Here is a 20000-nt window from a genome sequence, read left to right on the forward strand (position 1 = left end):
AACAATTCTTTCAGATATAGTAGTGAGAAGGCAGAGACACAGGACACAGAGCAGGGCGTGATCGTCTCGCTTGACCTCCGAGTGCGATTACTCACGTGCTCTGGATCTTATCCGTTTTGATGCTGCCGATGGTAACACTCAAGTTGTCATCACTTTCCGTGTCACCGCCTGCTTCGACATCCTTCAAGACGGAAGAAAGCGTTCGTTTACTATTTTGGTGATTTAAAAAAAGCAGTGATTAACTTTATATAAAGAAAAAGCTACCTGATTATCCGCTCCATTAACACCTTCCACATCTCCAACCAGGGCACTGTAAGACACAGTTAGACAAATAAAAATAAACATTAACGAATATGAGAGATGAAGTCAAAATATTGGAGATCTTTCCCTGCTCCAAGGCCTCTAATACAAGTAACCAGTCATTTATCACAAGCCCTGGACTGAATGGCGCACAAAAAAGCACAAAAAAAAAGAGAAATAAATAATAAAAAAAAAAACACTGGTGCAAAGAGAAAAACAAGAGTCTTGAGACAAAGGAATATAAAAAAAGCCTCAAACTCAGAGTTTTAACAGGATTGTGAATATCGTATGAAGACACAATACAACCCTGTTTATACTGTAGACCAACGGAGAAGCAGATGTTATTAAGCGACGGATACCTGAATGGCTTGGAGGATCAGTTTACAAGCCAGGCTTCGGAATCCGAGCATGGTATCAGATGTGATAGGAAATAAGATGTGAAATGAGCGTCTTTAATCAGGCGCTCTAACAAATCGGAAATGCTGTGTCAAGCTCCGAACGGATTTTCCTGCTTTCAGAGCTCTAGTGTACGTGTGCTCAAGACGATGAAATTAACGAGCAGTCAAAAAGTCATTTCTCCCTCAGCTTCACATCCACTCCAAGTGTTTCGCACGATATGTCATTACCAAGCACTGAGCGTGGCGGCTATTAAACCTACATGCTTCATTAGTCTAGCATAACTCCACCTAATGAGAAATAAATGTGATGACCCATTTCATTTCAGCTCAGTTCCTCGCTCGTGCTCCCTCGCAAACAACGCGACTCTGTTTATTAGCAAGGAAACACAAGCTGGAAATAAACAGCGCACATACTGGCAAAGGCAAATAGGTTGCCAGGCATGTGCATGGGTCAGTAGGACTTAATTGATGCAATATAGAGAGTGTAAGGATTAAGGATGTAAGAATAAAAACCTGATCTGATCAGTATATAGTCTGAGTTTGTTTCATGTGATCAGACTCGGAGGAAATGCTTTCACCTGAAAATTTCAGTCTCTGTCTTCTTATCGTCATCGTCACCAGCGTCATCGTCCACGTCGTTGTTGTTGTCTAAAGACGTGACCAGACAGAATAAGAAGTGAGCGATGGATGGGTGTGTGTGTGTGTGGGTGTGTGTGTGTTTATTTTTTTTTTTATACATCAGTCAATCCAAACAGGCAGAGATTTGATCACAGTCTTAGTACTGATCATAGTCTTCTCTACTACATGGCTGCACCTGAACTCTGTGTGTGTGTGTGTGTGTGTGTGTGTGTGTGTGTGTGTGTGTTATCTTCTCTAGAACACCTGCAGCTGAAAATAACGGTTGGGTAACACACCAGATAATAATAATCCAGCTGAAGCCTCATTAAAGTTTAGTAACTATGCTGTCGGGTTTCTTTACTACACCTTTTGATGACGTCAGATTGGTCTGTGATTTAATTGGTTGTTTTTTTTAATGACCACATTTCTCTCTCACCTCCGTAAAGCCAGTCCTCGTCATCCGGACTAATGTAGACTGTCGTTTTTTCCGTATCCCTGGTTGACATTCTGAGCGACTGAGCACCTGGAATAAACGCCGTGTCACAAATAAAAACAATGTTAACAGGAGAAATGCTAGTTGTTGGTTATTTAGTTGCAGCCACGAGCAGGTGGTAACAGCTGTCAAAGTTAGAGCCGGCTTGTTGTTTCTGACACGCGCTGCGTCACGTGACCGACTGGGGTTTATAAGGGCCGCAGGAAGTAAAGGGAGTTTAAACCTCTCCTGTCAATAATTATTGTTTTATTCTTACTATTCACATCTTTCTTGTAATTATAAACAATTTTATCATACTATTTTCATCCTGAAATAGTTACTTCTTTCAATAGCTCATTTTGTCCTACTAATCACACCTCTCCTGTCTATATATCATTTTGTCCTACTAATCACACCTCTCCTGTCTATATATCATTTTGTCCTACTAATCACACCTCTCCTGTCCATATATATCACTTTGTCCTACTAATCACACCTCTCCTGTCCATAAATATCACTTTGTCCTACTAATCACACCTCTCCTGTCCATAAATATCACTTTGTCCTACTAATCACACCTCTCCTGTCTATATATCATTTTGTCCTACTAATCACACCTCTCCTGTCCATAAATATCACTTTGTCCTACTAATCACACCTCTCCTGTCTATATATCATTTTGTCCTACTAATCACACCTCTCCTGTCCATAAATATCACTTTGTCCTACTAATCACACCTCTCCTGTCTATATATATCATTTTTGTCCTACTAATCACACCTCTCCTGTCTATGTATATCATTTTGTCCTACTAATCACACCTCTCCTGTCCATATATATCATTTTGTCCTAATAATCACACCTCTCCTGTCTATATATATCGTTTTTGTCCTACTAATCGCACCTCTCCTGTCCATGTATATCATTTTGTCCTAATAATCACACATCACCTGTCCATATATATCATTTTGTCCTAATAATCACACAGCACCTGTCCATATATATATCATTTTGTCCTAATAATCACACATCACCTGTCCATATATATCATTTTGTCCTAATAATCACACATCACCTGTCCATATATATCATTTTTGTCCTACTAATCACACCTCTCCTATCCATATATATCATTTTGTCCTACTAATCACACCTCTCCTATCCATATATATCATTTTGTCCTACTAATCACACCTCTCCTGTCCATGTATATTATTTTGTCCTACTAATCACACCTTTCCTGTCTATATATCATTTTGTCCTAATAATCACACCTCTCCTGTCTATATATGATTTTGTCCTACTAATCACACCTCTCCTCTCCATATATATTGCTTTGTCCTACTAATCACACCTCTCCGGTCCATATATATCATTTTGTCCTAATAATCACACCTCTCCTCTCCAAAAAAATTTATTTGTCTGAGTAAAATAAGTAAAAAATTAAAAAAAGCACTTAATGCATTTTGTGTCTAAACAATAATGAATGATTTATCATACTAAATGTGTGAATAATGACTAATAATGCCTGCAGTTCATAATGTACATTTTTGACAGAGAACCTGGTGCCAGGGGACACCACACACACACACACACACACACACACACACACACACACACACACACACACACACAGCGTACATTCTTAATGAATAATATTGAATATTTACAGATATTTCCAATTTATATCTAATAAAAACGATTCCCAGTGAAATTTACCCCATTTAATCTGTAATTTTTCTTTTATTCTGAAAACTATTTCATTACCAATTTATTTATTTATTATTTAAAAGAATCTCCAGCTTTTTACATAGCAGAATAATTTCCCACAGAAATTTAGTATTATTTTTTTTTTTTTTAAATACAACAAGAAATCAAATACATTACCAGGGGAATAAGTTAGAATTAATTAACAAAAGAAGTGTCGATAAAATTGAGTCTCAATAACTTGCATCAGTTAAGTTTTATGTTGCAGGATGTTAGTTTTTTTTTTTTTTTTAAATCTCCCCGCTATGCAAACGAAGCCGTGTGACGTATAACTCGTGCGACACCGCTGTGCCACGTCAACTAAACGAGACTCACGTGGTTTGTTTTGGTATGAAATCTGGTCGAATGCGTGAAGTTTAACTTATAACGATATATGTTTTTGATTTTTTTACTGTCGTCTCGCCTTCGTGATCCCTTGAACAATGTTGTCCGCGGATGTTTTCACGTCTTTACCCGGGCAGATGTGGGAGAAGGTGCTGTCGAAGGTAAACAAAGCGGTTGTTTTCATGGATGAACCGTGTGCCGAAAGCCTGCACTGGAGCGGAGGAGCTGAGCTGCTGTTCGCCGCCGGAGCCCGCAATGTTAAGAGCTTTTCCAGCTTCGAAGCAGGAGCAGACAACGAGCCTAAAGCTGTGTTTGTAGTCAGTACGCTGCTGAAAGGGAAAACGGCGGATATTCTAAAGGACATCGTTTCTCTTAGCAGCTTCCGGTACTGTGTAGTGATGACAGCTGTGCCGCACTATCTGCACATGATCTCTGAAGGAGTCTCCGGAGAGATGGAGGGCAATGTGGCGTTTAAACGCTTTGAAGAGAAGCTTTGCGTGTGGATGGGTAACGCTGAATATACAGCTGAGGTCTTGTATGTTCCGGTGCACTTCACCAGAGCGTCCTCTCAGCTCCTGATCGCTCCAGCTTTTGCTGATCTGTTCCCTCTTTTAGACTCAGATCTCACCAACATCAACAGCAAGCGACCTGAGAAACGCCGCTTCTCAAGTCTCACCGATCTGGACATACACTCTGTTCCTAACGAGCTGCAGATTAAGATCAGAGCTCTGGCGTCGGCTCTAAACACCCTATTCGAGTTGTCGAACACGCGAGAAGAAAGCTTCACCGTGGGCCACATGAGCCGCCTGATCGCGGCTGAGCTGGCGAATCATCCACAGGCTAAGAACCGCAGGAAATCCTCCACACATAAAGCCTCTGTGGTCTTCGTTGACCGAACACTTGATCTGACAGGTCGAGTACAACAGTGCACAAACTATGTGTCCACAATCTCAGTTACAAATCAAAGCACGAACAACAGTCCCATCGTTATATTGTCAAAAGTTTGTGAACACCTGAGCATAACAATCCTGATTCCAGAATCCCATCTACTCTTATGTATATATAAAAAAAAAAAGTCCACTAAGGTTTAGAACATGGCTGTCGTGATCATTCCTCTACAAGATCATCTGTTATTTCAAGGTCTGGTGTGCAGTCTGTGTTCCAGTTCATCACAAAGGTGTTGAGGTTGAGATTAGGACATGAGTCCATATCAGACGTAACACACCATATTTTATGGATCTGGCTTTGTGCACTTGTCTTGCTTGAACAATCTAATGATGAGAAATTACAAAGATATCCAACAAAATAGCTTGTCTCCAACTTTTGGGGCAACAGTTTGTCGAAGAACCCTGTGGTTGAATGTCAGGTGTCCACAAACTTTTGGCCATATAGAGTATATTCAGATTATCCACACATAAGTGATCAATAATAATCTCCTTTTAGCCTCTTCCTCATGTGTTTTTCCATTTATAGCCTGTACTTCTGCAGTGTGTCAGTCATATTGTTGTGATTATGATTTGCAGCTAGTCATGTCAGAAGGTGTGCCGGAGAATATCACGTACATGATTTACATAAAATCTCACAACACCTCTGTGTCCTGGCAAATACCAAACATTACATGAGACACCAAAGGCTTATCTGTAAATTAGGGTTGTGAAGTGGTGTTTATGTCAGTATGATGCCATGTGGGTTCTTTATGATAACGTCAAGGGCAGTGTGGTGGTGCAGGACGTTACATTGATGACTCATAGCTCTAAGTCCCACTCTTTGATCCTAAAGTTAAGTTTTTCTGTGTGTGGAGTTTTGAAAATTTTCCTTGTCTGCATAGGTGCCCTCTGGCTTCTCTAGTGTGTTCCCATCTCCCAAAAACATGACAGGAAGTGTACTGGAGACTAGTGAAGTGTGAATATGTGCTTTCAAGATGCCCTCTGTGATACCCTTATGTCCCATTCAGGATGTATTCGTAGGTCACATCCACTGTTCAACCCTGATCAGGATAAATGGTTACTGAAGAATGACGTCAAAGTGGTCAGGCACCTGTCCTTTAGCGCCACAGCCCTACTTTTAAAAGTGGAATTTGAGTTTAAATTGTGTTGATAAATTTGACTTTGAATCGTGTCGACAAATTTTAATTTGAGTTTAAATTGTGTCGATAAATTTTCATTTGAGTTTAAATCGTGTCGATAAATATTGATTTGAGTTTAAATCGTGTCGATAAATTTTAATTTGAGTTTGAATTGTGTCGATAAATTTTAATTAGAGTTTGAATCGTGTTGATAAATTTGACTTTGAGTTTAAATTGTGTTGATAAATTTTAATTCGAGTTTAAATTGTGTTTATAAATTTGACTTTGAATCGTGTAGATAAATTTTAATTTGAGTTTGAATTGTGTCGATAAATTTGACTTTGAGTTTAAATTGTGTTGATAAATTTTAATTCGAGTTTAAATTGTGTTGATAAATTTTAATTTGAGTTTAAATTGTGTTGATAAATTTTAATTTGAGTTTGAATCGTGTCGATAAATTTGACTTTGAGTTTAAATTGTGTTGATAAATTTTAATTCGAGTTTAAATTGTGTTGATAAATTTTCATTTGAGTTTAAATTGTGTCGATAAATTTGACTTTGAGTTTAAATTGTGTTGATAAATTTTGATTTGAGTTTGAATCGTGTTGATAAATTTGAGTTTTAATCTCATTGATTATTTGAATTTGAGTTTGATTCATGTTGAGTTGAATTTGAATCTTGGTGATAAGTTTGAAACTTGTTGATAATTTGCTGATGGGTTGAGGTTTAAAGCTACCAAATGACCCTGCATCCGCGCTTTCAGCCATTTTTGACTCTAATAGTAGCTTCTTTTCTCTTACAGGAGCCGTGGGACATCACGGTGACAGCCTGGTGGAGAAGATCCTGTCTGTTTTGCCTCCGCTGCGAGGTCACGTGACTGACGTTCAAGTAGACATGCTGGAGCTGACACATCTTCAGCGCATACCCGAGGCACAGGGAGTCCTGGCACCTGGCTGCCTGGGACAGACTCAGTAAGGACATTAACACTGACTCAGAACGTTACACCGAGAACATTTACACCGACACCGAGCATAGAGTCGCTTTACAGTTAGAGGTTTCTGCGTTCTGGGTCTGTTCACATCATCGGCCTGAGTGTGATGGAGACAGCGGACATTTTGTCTGTAGGTTGAAAAGTAATTTATAGTTAATTCACACACATTTAGCTTGAAATCACCTTCTGGAAATTTAGAAAGCTGAGCAGAAGTCAGTTAAGAACAAATTTATACAGATGCTGAAAAAGCATGTGACTGACCGAAACAGTTCTCCGTAGTTGGTGAAAGCATTGGGTGCACATTTTCTCAGTTGTGCTGTGTTTAATGTCAGCTTTCCAGGCATGAAAACGAACCTCAAGCCTCCACCAAAATACCTTTTAGATTTGAACTTTATAATTTAGTCTCATTAAACGATTTCTAAGTAGTCATTTTCTCCTTTTTTTAGGAAAAATTACAGGAGCATTATATAAGACTCTGCGTTACAGTATGTGAGTTCTCTATCTATCTGCGTACATGTAGCAGCTTTGAACGGTTCGAACATGAACCAAATTGCTGTTTTTAATCCAAATATCGCTTCTGGAGAAAAAGGGAAGTAATTGAGTTGGGAACATGGAGGGAGCATGGGAGTTTCCCGTGTGAGGTTTGGCAGAAATGCACTCGCATGTTCAGATCCACAAAATCCAGCCCTGTGTTTTGAATCCTGCTCCACTATTACTCCAGTCATCATAAATTTATGTATTTGTATTCGAATAATAGAAATAACTAGAACGTACATTTCCTGAAGAAAACGTGAATGGTGCTTGCACGTGGCAAATCCCGGAGGCTAGTCGAGACGAGCATGTGACGTCATCTGAATACTCTTGAGGAAGTTCTCCTCATCGTGCTGAGTGTTTTGATACGTCACATGTCCATGTTGTGCTAATTTTTTTATTTTCACGTGACATCATCAAATTACACGTGAGGAAGTTCCCCTCAGGTGGCTTAGTGGTTAGCACGTTCGCCTCACACGTCCAGGGTTGGGGGTTTGATTCCCACCTCCACCTTGTGTGTGTGGAGTTTGCATGTTCTCCCCGTGCCTCGGGGGTTTCCTCCGGGTACTCCGGTTTCCTCCCCCGGTCCAAAGACATGCATGGTAGGTTGATTGGCATCACTGGAAAATTGTCCGTAGTGTGTGATTGTGTGAGTGAATGAGTGTGTGTGTGTGTGTGTGTGTGCCCTGCGATGGGTTGGCACTCCGTCCAGGGTGTATCCTGTCTTGATGCCCGATGATGCCTGAGATAGGCACAGGCTCCCCGTGACCCGAGGTAGTTCAGATAAGCAGTAGAAATGAAATGAAGTTCCCCTCACTGTTCTGAGTGTTTTGATATGTCACATGTCCATGTTGTAAAAAGTTTTTTGATTTTGCATATTTTGGGGGCGGGGCTGCGGCACAACCGAAAGGCCAGTCGGTACACCAATGTAAACCTTTTGTTCAGAGTATCAACCTAAAGGAGTTGGTCGAGTTTGGTGTAGATAGTTCGAAAGCTTGCCAAGTTATAAACTTCCAAAGTTTATAATGGGAGTCTATGGGGAAAAAGGCCACTTTGAGACCCGGTACCGGAAGTACTGGTACTCGGATCGCTTAGAAAAGTAATAGCTCATCGATTTGACACGTCATTCATGGGTCTAGGACAAAAGCTGCGGGACAAGTTACGCGCCGAAGTTTTGTCCGGCACAATAGTAATAATGTTGCTTTGCGAGCACCATTAATAAGACATGTTGTTCGGCTGATGTCACTTCCTGTGCGGCGGGACGTGGTCACGACCGACCGCAGGGTTCTTGAGTGCATCTGTTCTTCTTTATTATATAACAAGCTGATGGAGATATTACAGAACGACGAGTCATTCGCGTAACCGGAAATGTTTATTTTTTTATTCTTTCTTTCTCGAATGCTTCGACCTCGTCGCTCTGCGTTTGAACTCAACCTTACTTTGGCCACTTTAACTAGTTGTGTCATTGTAAAAACACAGTTTAAGCGAGCTCAGCTTCTTTTTATTTTCAGCTCAGTAAAAACAGGCTGGAGATCAGACGAGCGAGACTCTGCGTTTGAACCTGCTCCCAGATAAACCCCACTATCATGTTTGTGCATTATAAGGGCTGACTTAATGGATGATGCCATGACATTTAAGTTTAAAAGCTTCACTGTTTACAGTCTCTTAAATCTGCTGGCAGACTGAAGATTGGACAGGCAGCTAGGTTTTTTTTTTTGTTTTCTTTATAAAACACGTCGTCTTTCTTTCCTAAGAGTTCTTCAAGCACAATTAGTCCACAAGGCTGAGAATCTGACGGATACGGTTAGTGTCATTGGAGGATTTACTCTGGTCCACAGTGTACACTCTGGTTAGGGGTCGATTCAAAGCACTGTACCGACTTTGTGATTATTGCAGCCAAAAATGTTTGATTTATTTTTCTTCCCCAAACAAATTAATGCAACATGCAGTGTTATTTTTTTCTTTATTTTTTTCTTTATTATTATTATTATTATTATTATTATTATTATTATTATTATTATTATTATTATTTATTTATTTATTTATTTATTTATTTATTTATTTATTTTTGTGAATGTTAATTTGCAAGCACAGGATTCTCCTCTGCACCCCAAATAAATTTATTTATTTATTTATTTATTTATTTATTTATTTTTCGTGAATGTTAATTTGCAAGCACAGGATTCTCCTCTGCACCCCAACCCTCCACCCACGACCCCAACCCGGGCACTATACTTACAACGTCTCTACATATTACACAATATTCAGAAGAAATAAATAACTAAACATTGTAGAGAAAAAAGGGAGCAGAAGACAGCGGATGATGCAAAACATACTTAAGAAGTAAGTTACAATCATGAAGGACAGCGATCCTTAATAAAGTCACAGATATACAAGGATTCACCCTCATCCCTGAAAAAAAAAACAAAGTAATATAAATAAAGGAGCCCCAGATTTGATAAAATGTTATTTATAAATAAATGTTATTTATTTATTTATTTAAAATGTTATTTATATTAATAAAATATTATTAGGGGGCACGGTGGCTTAGTGGTTAGCACGTTCGCCTCACACCTCCAGGGTCGGGGTTCGATTCCCGTCTCCGCCTTGTGTGTGTGGAGTTTGCATGTTCTCCCCGTGCCTCGGGGGTTTCCTCCGGGTACTCCGGTTTCCTCCCCCGGTCCAAAGACATGCATGGTAGGTTGATTGGCATCTCTGGAAAATTGTCCCTAGTGTGTGATTGTGTGAGTGAATGAGAGTGTGTGTGTGTGCCCTGCGATGGGTTGGCACTCCGTCCAGGGTGTATCCTGCCTTGATGCCCGATGACGCCTGAGATAGGCACAGGCTCCCCGTGACCCGAGGTAGTTCGGATAAGCGGTAGAAGATGAGTGAATGAATGAAAATATTATTATATATTATTTATTTATCTATTGTTTGTTGAAGAGAAAAATGTCTTTTAAACGCCTCAGTGTGACACGTGATGGAGCTGTACTCGCGTCATGGAGCTGTACTCGCGTCATACACGTGAATGGACGAGGGCTTTAACTGCAGTAGTTTTAAAAAAAACTTGCAAGCTTTTCTAAATATCATGGAGCTTGCTTGAAATCACACATTTTCACAATGCAGCTAATGAAATGTTTGCATTGTGTCATATTAAACCTCCAGAAATTACATGATTGCTAAGGGAGACAATGCAAAGGTGTGTGTGTGTGTGTGTGTGTGTAACTTATGTTATGTGCTGAACTTCTCAGCAGGACTTCTGAGTGGCTTTCTTTGTTTTTCTCAGTCTGAGTTATGAGCTTTAGTTTATCAGAGTGTTTCTCACAGACAGCGCTGGATTGCAGCTTGATTAAACCTTCCACTGCGACTTTCAGGTCATGACGTCATATGTGAAATGATCCAGTCATCAGATTTGCAACAGTGCGCTCAAACACCCACAGAGCCAAAACTCCACATGTTGTATAGCAGCACCACATCCCCACTAATGATGACTGTCATTACTCTACTGCAGTAGCACCACCGCATTAAGCACAACCGCACGACCAGGACTCCATGCAATAAAACGGGTGCTGACTGCGGCCCAGATGGCATCGAGCGGGTGATGCAGGAGGACCAGCAGCGGCGTCAGCACCTCTCTCTGTGACTCTGTAGACGACATGAGCGGGGACAGATGTACAGTACAAGAGCATTAAATACTTTACACACAGCTCCAGGAAGCAGAAAAAATTTCTGCAATTATAAAAGAAGCATAATAATGATTCAGTGTTTGTGTGATTCGTTCAGACACGATTGAATGAACAACATGGAACTGTCAGGCTTTGAAGCGGAGAACGTGCACAATGACCTTTAATTCTGAAACGCAGAGAAACATCTAGAACTTGAGCGATACCATGGTAACGAAGCGAAGGTGACACGAGGTAGATCACGACTGCGCACCAGAGACAGGACTTCAATACAAGTGCTAGATTATAACCTGAGTGATTAACACGAAGCACGTTGTTTGTTCTGCTCGGGGGTTCGAATCCTGCCTCCTTGTGTGTGGAGTTTGCACGCTCTGCTCCGTGCTTCGGGGTTTTCCTTCAGGTTCTCTGGTTTCCTCCACAAATATCGTGCAGTCGTGGAGGGAAAGATTATCGGTTTGTTCCCGTGTCTGTCAGCCGGATTTGCAAATCAAATCAAATCAAATCAAATCATGGAGACATTTGAATCATCGTCGATCTAAGATAACTTTCGCCCCCTGTCTTTGATCTCCGGAGCTACGACAGATAGGTGGGTTTATATTAACAGCAAGAAAAGGCTGAAAATAATGTCAAAACAAATTGACTTCACATGATGAAAAAGTTTTAAAGCAAAGTTTATCAGAGCAGCTGTACAATCAGTACACTGAAAGGCAACATCCTTGAAGGCACAAAGTCAGTTTTCCACACAGACTTGAAGGACGACCTCTGGACTTCATCCATTTTGAGACAAGGTCTCTGAGTGCATGGTGAGTGTGTGTGTGTGTGTGAGAGAGAGAGAGAGAGAGAGAGAGAGAGAGAGGTGTACGTCTAGCTCTGCTTGTGTTCTCTACTCTCAGGCGGGTCTCGTCATCTGTTCCTCTCCTCCTCCCGTTGCCTCTCATGTGGTTTGAGTGGGAAAAAGCTCTCTCTGGGTGGCTCAGCCTCTCTCCTCCGCTCAAAGCTCAGTGGGCGGTGGAGCTCTTTATGCTCACTAGAGGTGAACCAGTCCGAGTCCAGAGCAGCAAACCTACCTCATGATTCTGTCGGTGTCGTCTCAGTGCTCTAATTGGTGCCTCCTTGATCCTCCGCCCTTTCAGCTTAGGATAATCATGTCGATCAGTGTGTACTGTCCACTCGAGGGAATCAAGGAGGCGTCCAGATCACTGCTTTGTGAGATTCAATCCTAGGTTTTAACCAAAGCTACCTTGTGTTTGAATTTCCAATTCAGGATGCGCACAAGCAGTACACTTCTACACAATCTTGTACAAGTTCATATGATATGACGCAATACGATACTTAATATTAAATCTGGTCATGGTCTGAGGTCATCACTCTCTCATCTCTCTTACTCATCTTCTACCGCTTATCCGAACTACCTCGGGTCACGGGGAGCCTGTGCCTATCTCAGGCGTCATCGGGCATCAAGGCAGGATACACCCTGGACGGAGTGCCAACCCATCGCAGGCACACACACACACACACACACTCATTCACTCACACACTCACACACTATGGACAATTTTCCAGAGATGCCAATCAACCTACCATGCATGTCTTTGGACCGGGGGAGGAAACCGGAGTACCCGGAGGAAACCCCCGAGGCACGGAGAGAACATGCAAACAATCGAACCCCCAACCCTGGAGGTGTGAGGCGCACGTGCTAACCACTAAGCCACCGTGTCCCCCCTGAAGTCATCATTTCTCTTCTATTTATCGGATCTTCATATCCGTGCATATATTTTGTTCCTTTCGGGTCTCGAATATTACAGCATTTAGAATTATAGTTCTAAGTTTGTGTGAAAGAGCAACAACTACACACCAGAGCATTGGAATTTATCACAAGCTTTATACAATGACCATAAATGGATCTGCTTGTGCACACACGCCCACTTTCATTTGCATAAAGAAACACCCCCAAATTGCCATATATGGTAAACAACTACCCGTTAAAAATGCCAAGCAATCGGCGCTCAGCACTGCTTGTTATAGATGCCAAAACACCTACGGAGATGAATTTCAGCAACAATGAACTAGAGCAAAACTTACTGATGTGTAAAAACGTACAATTCTTGCTTTCGACATCTCGTTTGGTCATTAGCAATATGAATGAAATTGTAGTTGGTTGGGAAATACCAGAACTATCTCTAATTTCATTTTCAATTGTTCCTGAGCCTCCAGAAACGCCATCAAATAAAAAAAACTGCACTGGACAAAAGAAATCGGCTGACGATCCAGTCCTCGTCTTCCTCAATCCCTGCACCCGCAAAGCTGCATGAGCCAAATCTTCAAACAAGGCATCATCTTAATGCATCTCTAGATCTTCCTTTAATACCATTTTTTTATTCTCTATCTTATTCTATCTCATAATATACATTCAATCTAAGGTTATGGCTCTGGGTTGTTGATCAGAAGATCAGGGTTCAAGCCCCATCACTTCCAAGCTGCCACTGTTGGGCATTTGAGAAAGGATTTAACCCTCCCTGCTCTCGGGGCGCTCCGATCCCAACTGAGGATCCCAACTTTTCTCATACGAAGAAAACTATTCCACTGCGCTGTAATGTATATTTGGCAATAATAAAGCCTTCCGTGCCCAAATTCTATGGTGCGTACTCTGGCTGATAAATGCGACTCCTATAATGTACCGGTTCAGGGTTTCCTTCCCACATTTATTATTTTTCTTACTGGTGGACCTCACCCATATTCTTTTCTTCTGGGACATACATTTAATTACTCCTTTTGTGTTATTCTAGGCATACATAGCAAAAACAGTCTATATAATATTTAGAAAGAAAAAGTTTTATTTTTGGCTTCTAATAGTAGGTCCGGTTAATTCAGCTCTCCTGATGGTAGGCTTTTTCCCTTTGTAATACTGGAGCGCTTTCCAGAAGCTGTGCATTTCAGACACTCTGGTGGCTGTGTGTGTGTGTGTGTGTGTGTGTTTGGGATGGTATGGGTGGTCATTGGGTTTGACTTGCACTGGGAGACCTCACACATGTCAGACTGCTGAATGGAGAATTGTTCTTCCTGACCTGGGAGAGCGCTGGCATTTTTGCTACCAGTGTGAGGGCAGAGCTACTTATTTAGTTTGTACAGTAGAGGTTTTTTCTGTATTTTCATGTGTGGCTGTGTGTGTGTGTGTGTGTGTGTGTGTGTAATAGTAGATGCTGTGGGTTGGTGTTTTTAGTTAGTTTGTTTTGAAGTGATCTTTTCTCATGAGCTTTCATAAGGTTGAGGATAGAGTCTGATAAATAAAGGCAGATGTGTGTAAATGGGTCTGGTTTGGCATGTAGACGTGTGTGTGTGTGTGTGTGTGTGTGTGTGTGTGTGAGATTGTCCCTAAGCAGCAACCAAACGCTTCTGATATCTGGAGATCACATCGCTATGGAAGAATTTTGGCCCACACTTCTTTACAGAATTGCAGTAATTTAGCCACATTGGAAGATCTTTGAGCTCAAACTGCCCGTTTAAGATCCTGCCACAACATCTCAGTAGGGTTTAAATCAACTTTAAACCCTAGGTGGATTTGTGCTCGAACTTCAGATCACAGACTGATGACTGGACTTTCTTCTTCAGGATCTGCTTGTAGAGAACAAGTTCACAGTTCAGTTCAGGCCCTGAATCATCCCCAAACCATCACACATTAGTCGCGTTCACACTGCAAGTCTTAATGCTCAATTCGGATATTTTGCTCAGATCTGATTTTTTTTGTTTGTCTGTTCACATTACCTTTTAAAATGTGGCCTATATCAGATACCAGTGTGAACTGTTTGCTGTTTCGAACCGACCCGCATGCGCAAACGAACAAAAACGTCACACGCAGCACGCCGTTGCGCTAAAGTTGGCGAGGTTATGGAGGAAGTATTGTATCATCTGGTGCAAGCAAACATATCATGTAATGCTATAATGTGATGTATTCAATGCAAGCATTATGAGCTGGTTCACGTAACCACTTTATATAACACTCTTAACACACACGTTACCAGTCACGTTTGTGTAACGTTTTCGCCGGCGCAAAAAAAAAAAAAAAAGGCGCATAATTGTGACAAATGTCGATGTAGATCGACGTAAAAGTCGCATCAAATCCGCCTCGGCTGTTCACACTGTGGCCACATTGGAAAAAATCAGATTTGGGTCTGATTCAGGACCACATATGGAAGTGGCCTAGATCTGATCTGGATCTGTTGTGACTTCGTTGATGAATCGTCTGTGTATTTATGGCTGACCACTTCTGGGAAGTTTTCTCCAGTTGGAAAAATGGCTCTTAGCGTGCTTCACTGGAATCCCAGATCTTTAGAAATGGTTTACCAGACTGATTGATATTAATATCTTTCTTTAACATGTCTTCTGATATTTCAGGATTTGGATTGCAGCATAATGTGTTGCGTCTTCTTGAGATCTTCAAGCTTGTTGTTAGAAATGAGAGTAAATTAGATGGAAATGGCTTTTTCACTGCAAGCCTGTTGGTGTTGGTCTTGTATCAGATATGGGTTTAAGGTTTAAAATAGTTGTCACATATATGTGAATAACCTTTGCATGGCACTCTAGCAGCCATGAAGTTTCTGAACTGTATTTAAAGCTCGATGACATGGGGTTGTTTTCCAACCATTTCATCCCTGGTTCTACCCCATGTTGTTCTGTGAAAGTAAAGTTTAAAGTCTCACTCACTCGTTCATTTTCTACCGCTTATCCGAACTACCTCGGGTCACGGGGAGCCTGTGCCTATCTCAGGCGTCATTGGGCATCAAGACAGGATACACCCTGGACGGAGTGCCAACCCATCACAGGGCACACACACACACACTCATTCACTCACACACTATGGACAATTTTCCAGAGATGCCAATCAACCTACCATGCATGTCTTTGGACCGGGGGAGGAAACCGGAGTACCCGGAGGAAACCCCCGAGGCACGGGGAGAACATGCAAACTCCACAGACACAAGGCGGAGGCGGGAATCGAACCCCCAACCCTGGAGGTGTGAGGCGAACCTGCTAACCACTAAGCCACCGTGCCCCACCCCCCCAAGTTTAAAGTCTAAAGTTTTTTATTATGCTTTACTCTCTACACTTCTAGGCATGTTTATGTGGCGTTTCCACCAATCACCAGTCTCAACACTCTTCATTGTTATTGAACAAGCCTTCTATAAGACTTGCCTCTTCTCTGTGCCCCATTGCAAGGACTTTATCAAGAGCATTAAAAGAAGTTTTAAATACTTTGGTTCTTCTGTTGAAACCTTTCAATGTACAAATCACACACCAAGTCTGGATGGTAGAGCTTTCCATACCGGATGTTTTTAATTCAACCCTGTGAAACTCAACCCTTGGGCCTGATGCTTAAGATGCGCTGGATAAAAGAAAACTGATTCAGTATCATGAAACCCAAAAGACCAAGCAGAGATCTGTAAATGAATCCTAATGTATCTGTGTACTGGAATTCTGAGGCCTGGAAATAAAACCCACCCAATCTCAATAAAACCAATTCATTCATTGTCCTATTGCCAATAAAGCTGCTTTCAATACATGTTAAGAATAGATGACATTTTCAGTTCCAGGGACAGGGATGTTCAGTCCAGTTGGATCACACTGGATTGTCATTATTCATTTGTGAATCAATTCTCAGCTCCACTTTTTTCACACTCGACCTATTTTCAGATGCACCAAAGCTGGCGGGTTTTCGTCCTCGAGGGATTAAGATTGAAGGGTGCAGTACAAAAAAAGACACATATTCTTGCCTTAGGCTGGTGTTTCAGGTACAGTATAAGCTCCCACTCAGATCATGCTGACCAAGATAAAGCGGATACTGAAGATGGAGAGATGCCTCCTGAGCTCGTACTGAGCTCGGAGTCTGAGTGGCAGTTTACACGTTCTATCTCAGGGGTCGGCAACCTTAAACACTCAAAGAGCCGTTTGGACCCGTTTCCAACAGAAAAAAAACCTCGGGGAGCCACAAAACCCTTTTGACATCTAAAATGAAGAGAAAATGAGTTGTTTTTTAACTTTATGGAAAGTATAGAAAAAACTGTAGCGTGTTGCATTTATGAAATCAATGAACTGCTACCGAGTAAACGAAATTTTATTTCTGCAGGCAAACAAAAATATTTTGAACAGTTTGAACTGACCTTAACAAAAAAGACGCCGGGTTGAAGGTTACTTTCAAATAAAATGTTCAATGTCTAATTGAGTCCTCTTCGTATTCATGACATCAAAATTTTAACTCGCCGGCTGCAGCAAAGCAAAAATGCGTCTGCTTCTGTGTGTCGGATTTCGCAAGTCGGCGGTTACGACGCATATTTTGAGCGAGAAAAAAATTAAACACGGTTTATTTTAATGCAGGGCTGTCAAGTGTCACGCATTGTTCGTGACAGTCGCGTATTTCGGTCTTTTCCCACGCTCTCCCGCCACACATTGTATTTCTCACGCAGAAAAACTTTTTGACTATTTATCATATATTTAATACGCCGCAGCACCCAAAACGTATCAGTCCGCACCGCTGTCTCTATGGAACCGGGCAGGAATCAAGCGCGTCTCCTCTGGAGCTCTTAGTCGAGCCTGACACTTATCAGCCAATCAAAAAAAAAAAGAGGCTACACAATAGCCAATCAGAAAACAGCACTATCTGGGTAAGATTTAATGCAACAACCATTGAAAAAAAGCATATTCATTAGCGAGGGTATTTTCGCGCTTTGGAGATGTCACGCTTGCCTGTCTTCAAAACCTGAGAGCCCTGTTAATGTTACAAGAGCATCATAATCTTAGAATTACATTTTTTTTAAAAAACTAACTAACTAAAATAAAATAAATTTAAATTAAATATTTATTTTCCAAATCTACAGGGAGCCGCAGCAGAGGGATGAAAGAGCCACTTGCGGCTCCGGAGCCGCGGGTTGTCGACCCCTGTTCTATCTGAAGGCAGTTCACACGTTTCCTTATAGTGTAAGAATAGATGTTTTCCTCTCCTTGTGTTTAATCTTAATCAATTAGGCCTTAATGTGACCTAATGTATGTTCTAGCATTGGGGGCACATTTGTATTTTTTTTCTGTTTTGCACACACACTCACCCTGAGGAACATGTAATGTAACGAACAGCACGGTGCTGTAAATAACCTTTGAGATATCTAAAGATTTCAGCAGGAATTTAATTCCTACTTCACTACTACAGAGTCTGCAGTACACAGTGTAACGTTATTACACACAGTAGTGGTCCGGTGTCTTGGCTTGCTCCAGATGAGTGAACAAGCTGGTGATTAGCTTAAATTAGCTAATGGTTATAATTACGGTGTAAATGCTCAGGGTTGAATGTAGCTAATTGTTGAGTATATCTGCAATATGAGCCAGACACGCTAAGCGGTAAACAGAGCCATAATATCCCGACTTGTTTATTAGTTTATTATATAAAGATAGATTATCGAGTCCGATACTTTCCCTGGCTGAGAAACCTTTCTGTTATCGCTTAGTGCCCACTCAGGTTTATTAAATGGTTCCTTCGATGAGTCTTAAGCCGCGTTCACACTGCAAGTCTTAATGCTCAATTTGGATATTTTGCTCAGATCTGATTTTTTTTTTGTTTGGCTGTTCACATTACCTTTTAAAATGTGGCCTATATCAGATACCAGTGTGAACTGTTTGCTGTTTCGAACTGACCCGCATGCGCAAACCAACAATAACAATGACGTCACACGCAGCACGCCGTTGCGCTAAAGTTGGCGAGGTTATGGAGGAAGTAAGCATTTTCGCTTTTCTTTCTAAATGTTTGTGTAACGGCAGCACAGAGACGCCGTGTTTTGAAAATTTTCAGATGTCGAGGGCAACTTTTGATGATTTGATCCGTTTTGTAGGCGTAGTCACGTTTGTGTGCGAACTCGCCGGGGCATAATTGTGACGGATGTCGATGTAGATCGACGTAAAAGTCACATCAAATCCGCCTCGGTTGTTCACACTGCGGCCACATTGGAAAAAATCAGATTTGGGTCTGATTCAGGACGACATATGGAAGTGGTCTGAATCTGATTTGAAAAAAATCAGATCTGGTTTAGATTTGAGTGTTCACACTACTCCTGAAGAAGTCTGACCTGGTCACATGACCCCAAAAAAATCCGATTTGGGCCACTTTTACCTGCAGTGTGAACGTGGCTTTAATGTCTGCTGGTTCATACCATGGATCTTTTGAAGAGGAACTTGATCACAAAATTGCTGTCAGATTAGATGGAGATAGTTGAGCAACAACAAAATTCACAGTCAAGTTTAAGTCAAGTTCACAGTCAAAGAATACTTTTTTGTGTGTATTATTTTTATTTGGTTTGAATAAGAATTCCATTTAGGGGGGCACGGTGGCTTAGTGGTTAGCACGTTCGCCTCACACCTCCAGGGTTGGGGGTTCGATTCCCGCCTCCACCTTGTGTGTGTGGAGTTTGCATGTTCTCCCCGTGCCTCGGGGGTTTCCTCCAGGTACTCCGGTTTCCTCCCCCGGTCCAAAGACATGCATGGTAGGTTGATTGGCATCTCTGGAAAATTGTCCCTAGTGTGGGATTGCGTGAGTGAATGAGAGTGTGTGTGTGTGTGTGCCCTGCGATGGGTTGGCACTCCGTCCAGGGTGTATCCTGCCTTGATGCCCAATGACGCCTGAGATAGGCACAGGCTCCCCGTGACCCGAGGTAGTTCGGATAAGCGGTAGAAAATGAATGAATGAATGAATGAAGAATTCCATTTCATTACTTCACTGGCACACAGTAGAGTCTCAGATTCTCCTCAGGAGCTACAATAAAAGCTGGTTATCTTAGTTATGTCTGGTTGTTTGTTCTCCTCTGAACCTTCTCCT

At 41.5% G+C, this 20000-nt stretch overlaps 2 protein-coding genes across 4 annotated transcripts in view; one reads left to right on the forward strand and one right to left on the reverse strand.

Moving 5' to 3' along the window:
* The window catches only part of fip1l1a (FIP1 like 1a (S. cerevisiae)), a 48086-nt gene that overhangs the window by 26921 nt on the left and 1165 nt on the right, over positions 1 to 20000 (reverse strand). For all 3 annotated transcript variants that reach the window (XM_060866789.1, XM_060866788.1, XM_060866790.1), the window contains exons 2-5: positions 1753 to 1839; positions 1277 to 1346; positions 265 to 310; positions 96 to 181 (exon numbers count right to left, since the gene is read on the reverse strand). In XM_060866789.1, the coding sequence (XP_060722772.1) occupies positions 96 to 181; positions 265 to 310; positions 1277 to 1346; positions 1753 to 1839 (289 nt within the window). The remainder of the gene's footprint in view (positions 1 to 95; positions 182 to 264; positions 311 to 1276; positions 1347 to 1752; positions 1840 to 20000) is intronic.
* The window catches only part of scfd2 (sec1 family domain containing 2), a 143791-nt gene continuing 127634 nt past the window's right edge, over positions 3844 to 20000 (forward strand). Inside the window, exons 1-2 of the mRNA XM_060866787.1 lie at positions 3844 to 4791; positions 6747 to 6915. Coding sequence (XP_060722770.1) covers positions 3978 to 4791; positions 6747 to 6915 — 983 coding nt within the window. The 5' untranslated portion in view covers positions 3844 to 3977. The remainder of the gene's footprint in view (positions 4792 to 6746; positions 6916 to 20000) is intronic.

Source organism: Tachysurus vachellii, chromosome 3 (genome assembly GCF_030014155.1).
Source record: "Tachysurus vachellii isolate PV-2020 chromosome 3, HZAU_Pvac_v1, whole genome shotgun sequence".
NCBI classification, from domain to species: domain Eukaryota; kingdom Metazoa; phylum Chordata; class Actinopteri; order Siluriformes; family Bagridae; genus Tachysurus; species Tachysurus vachellii.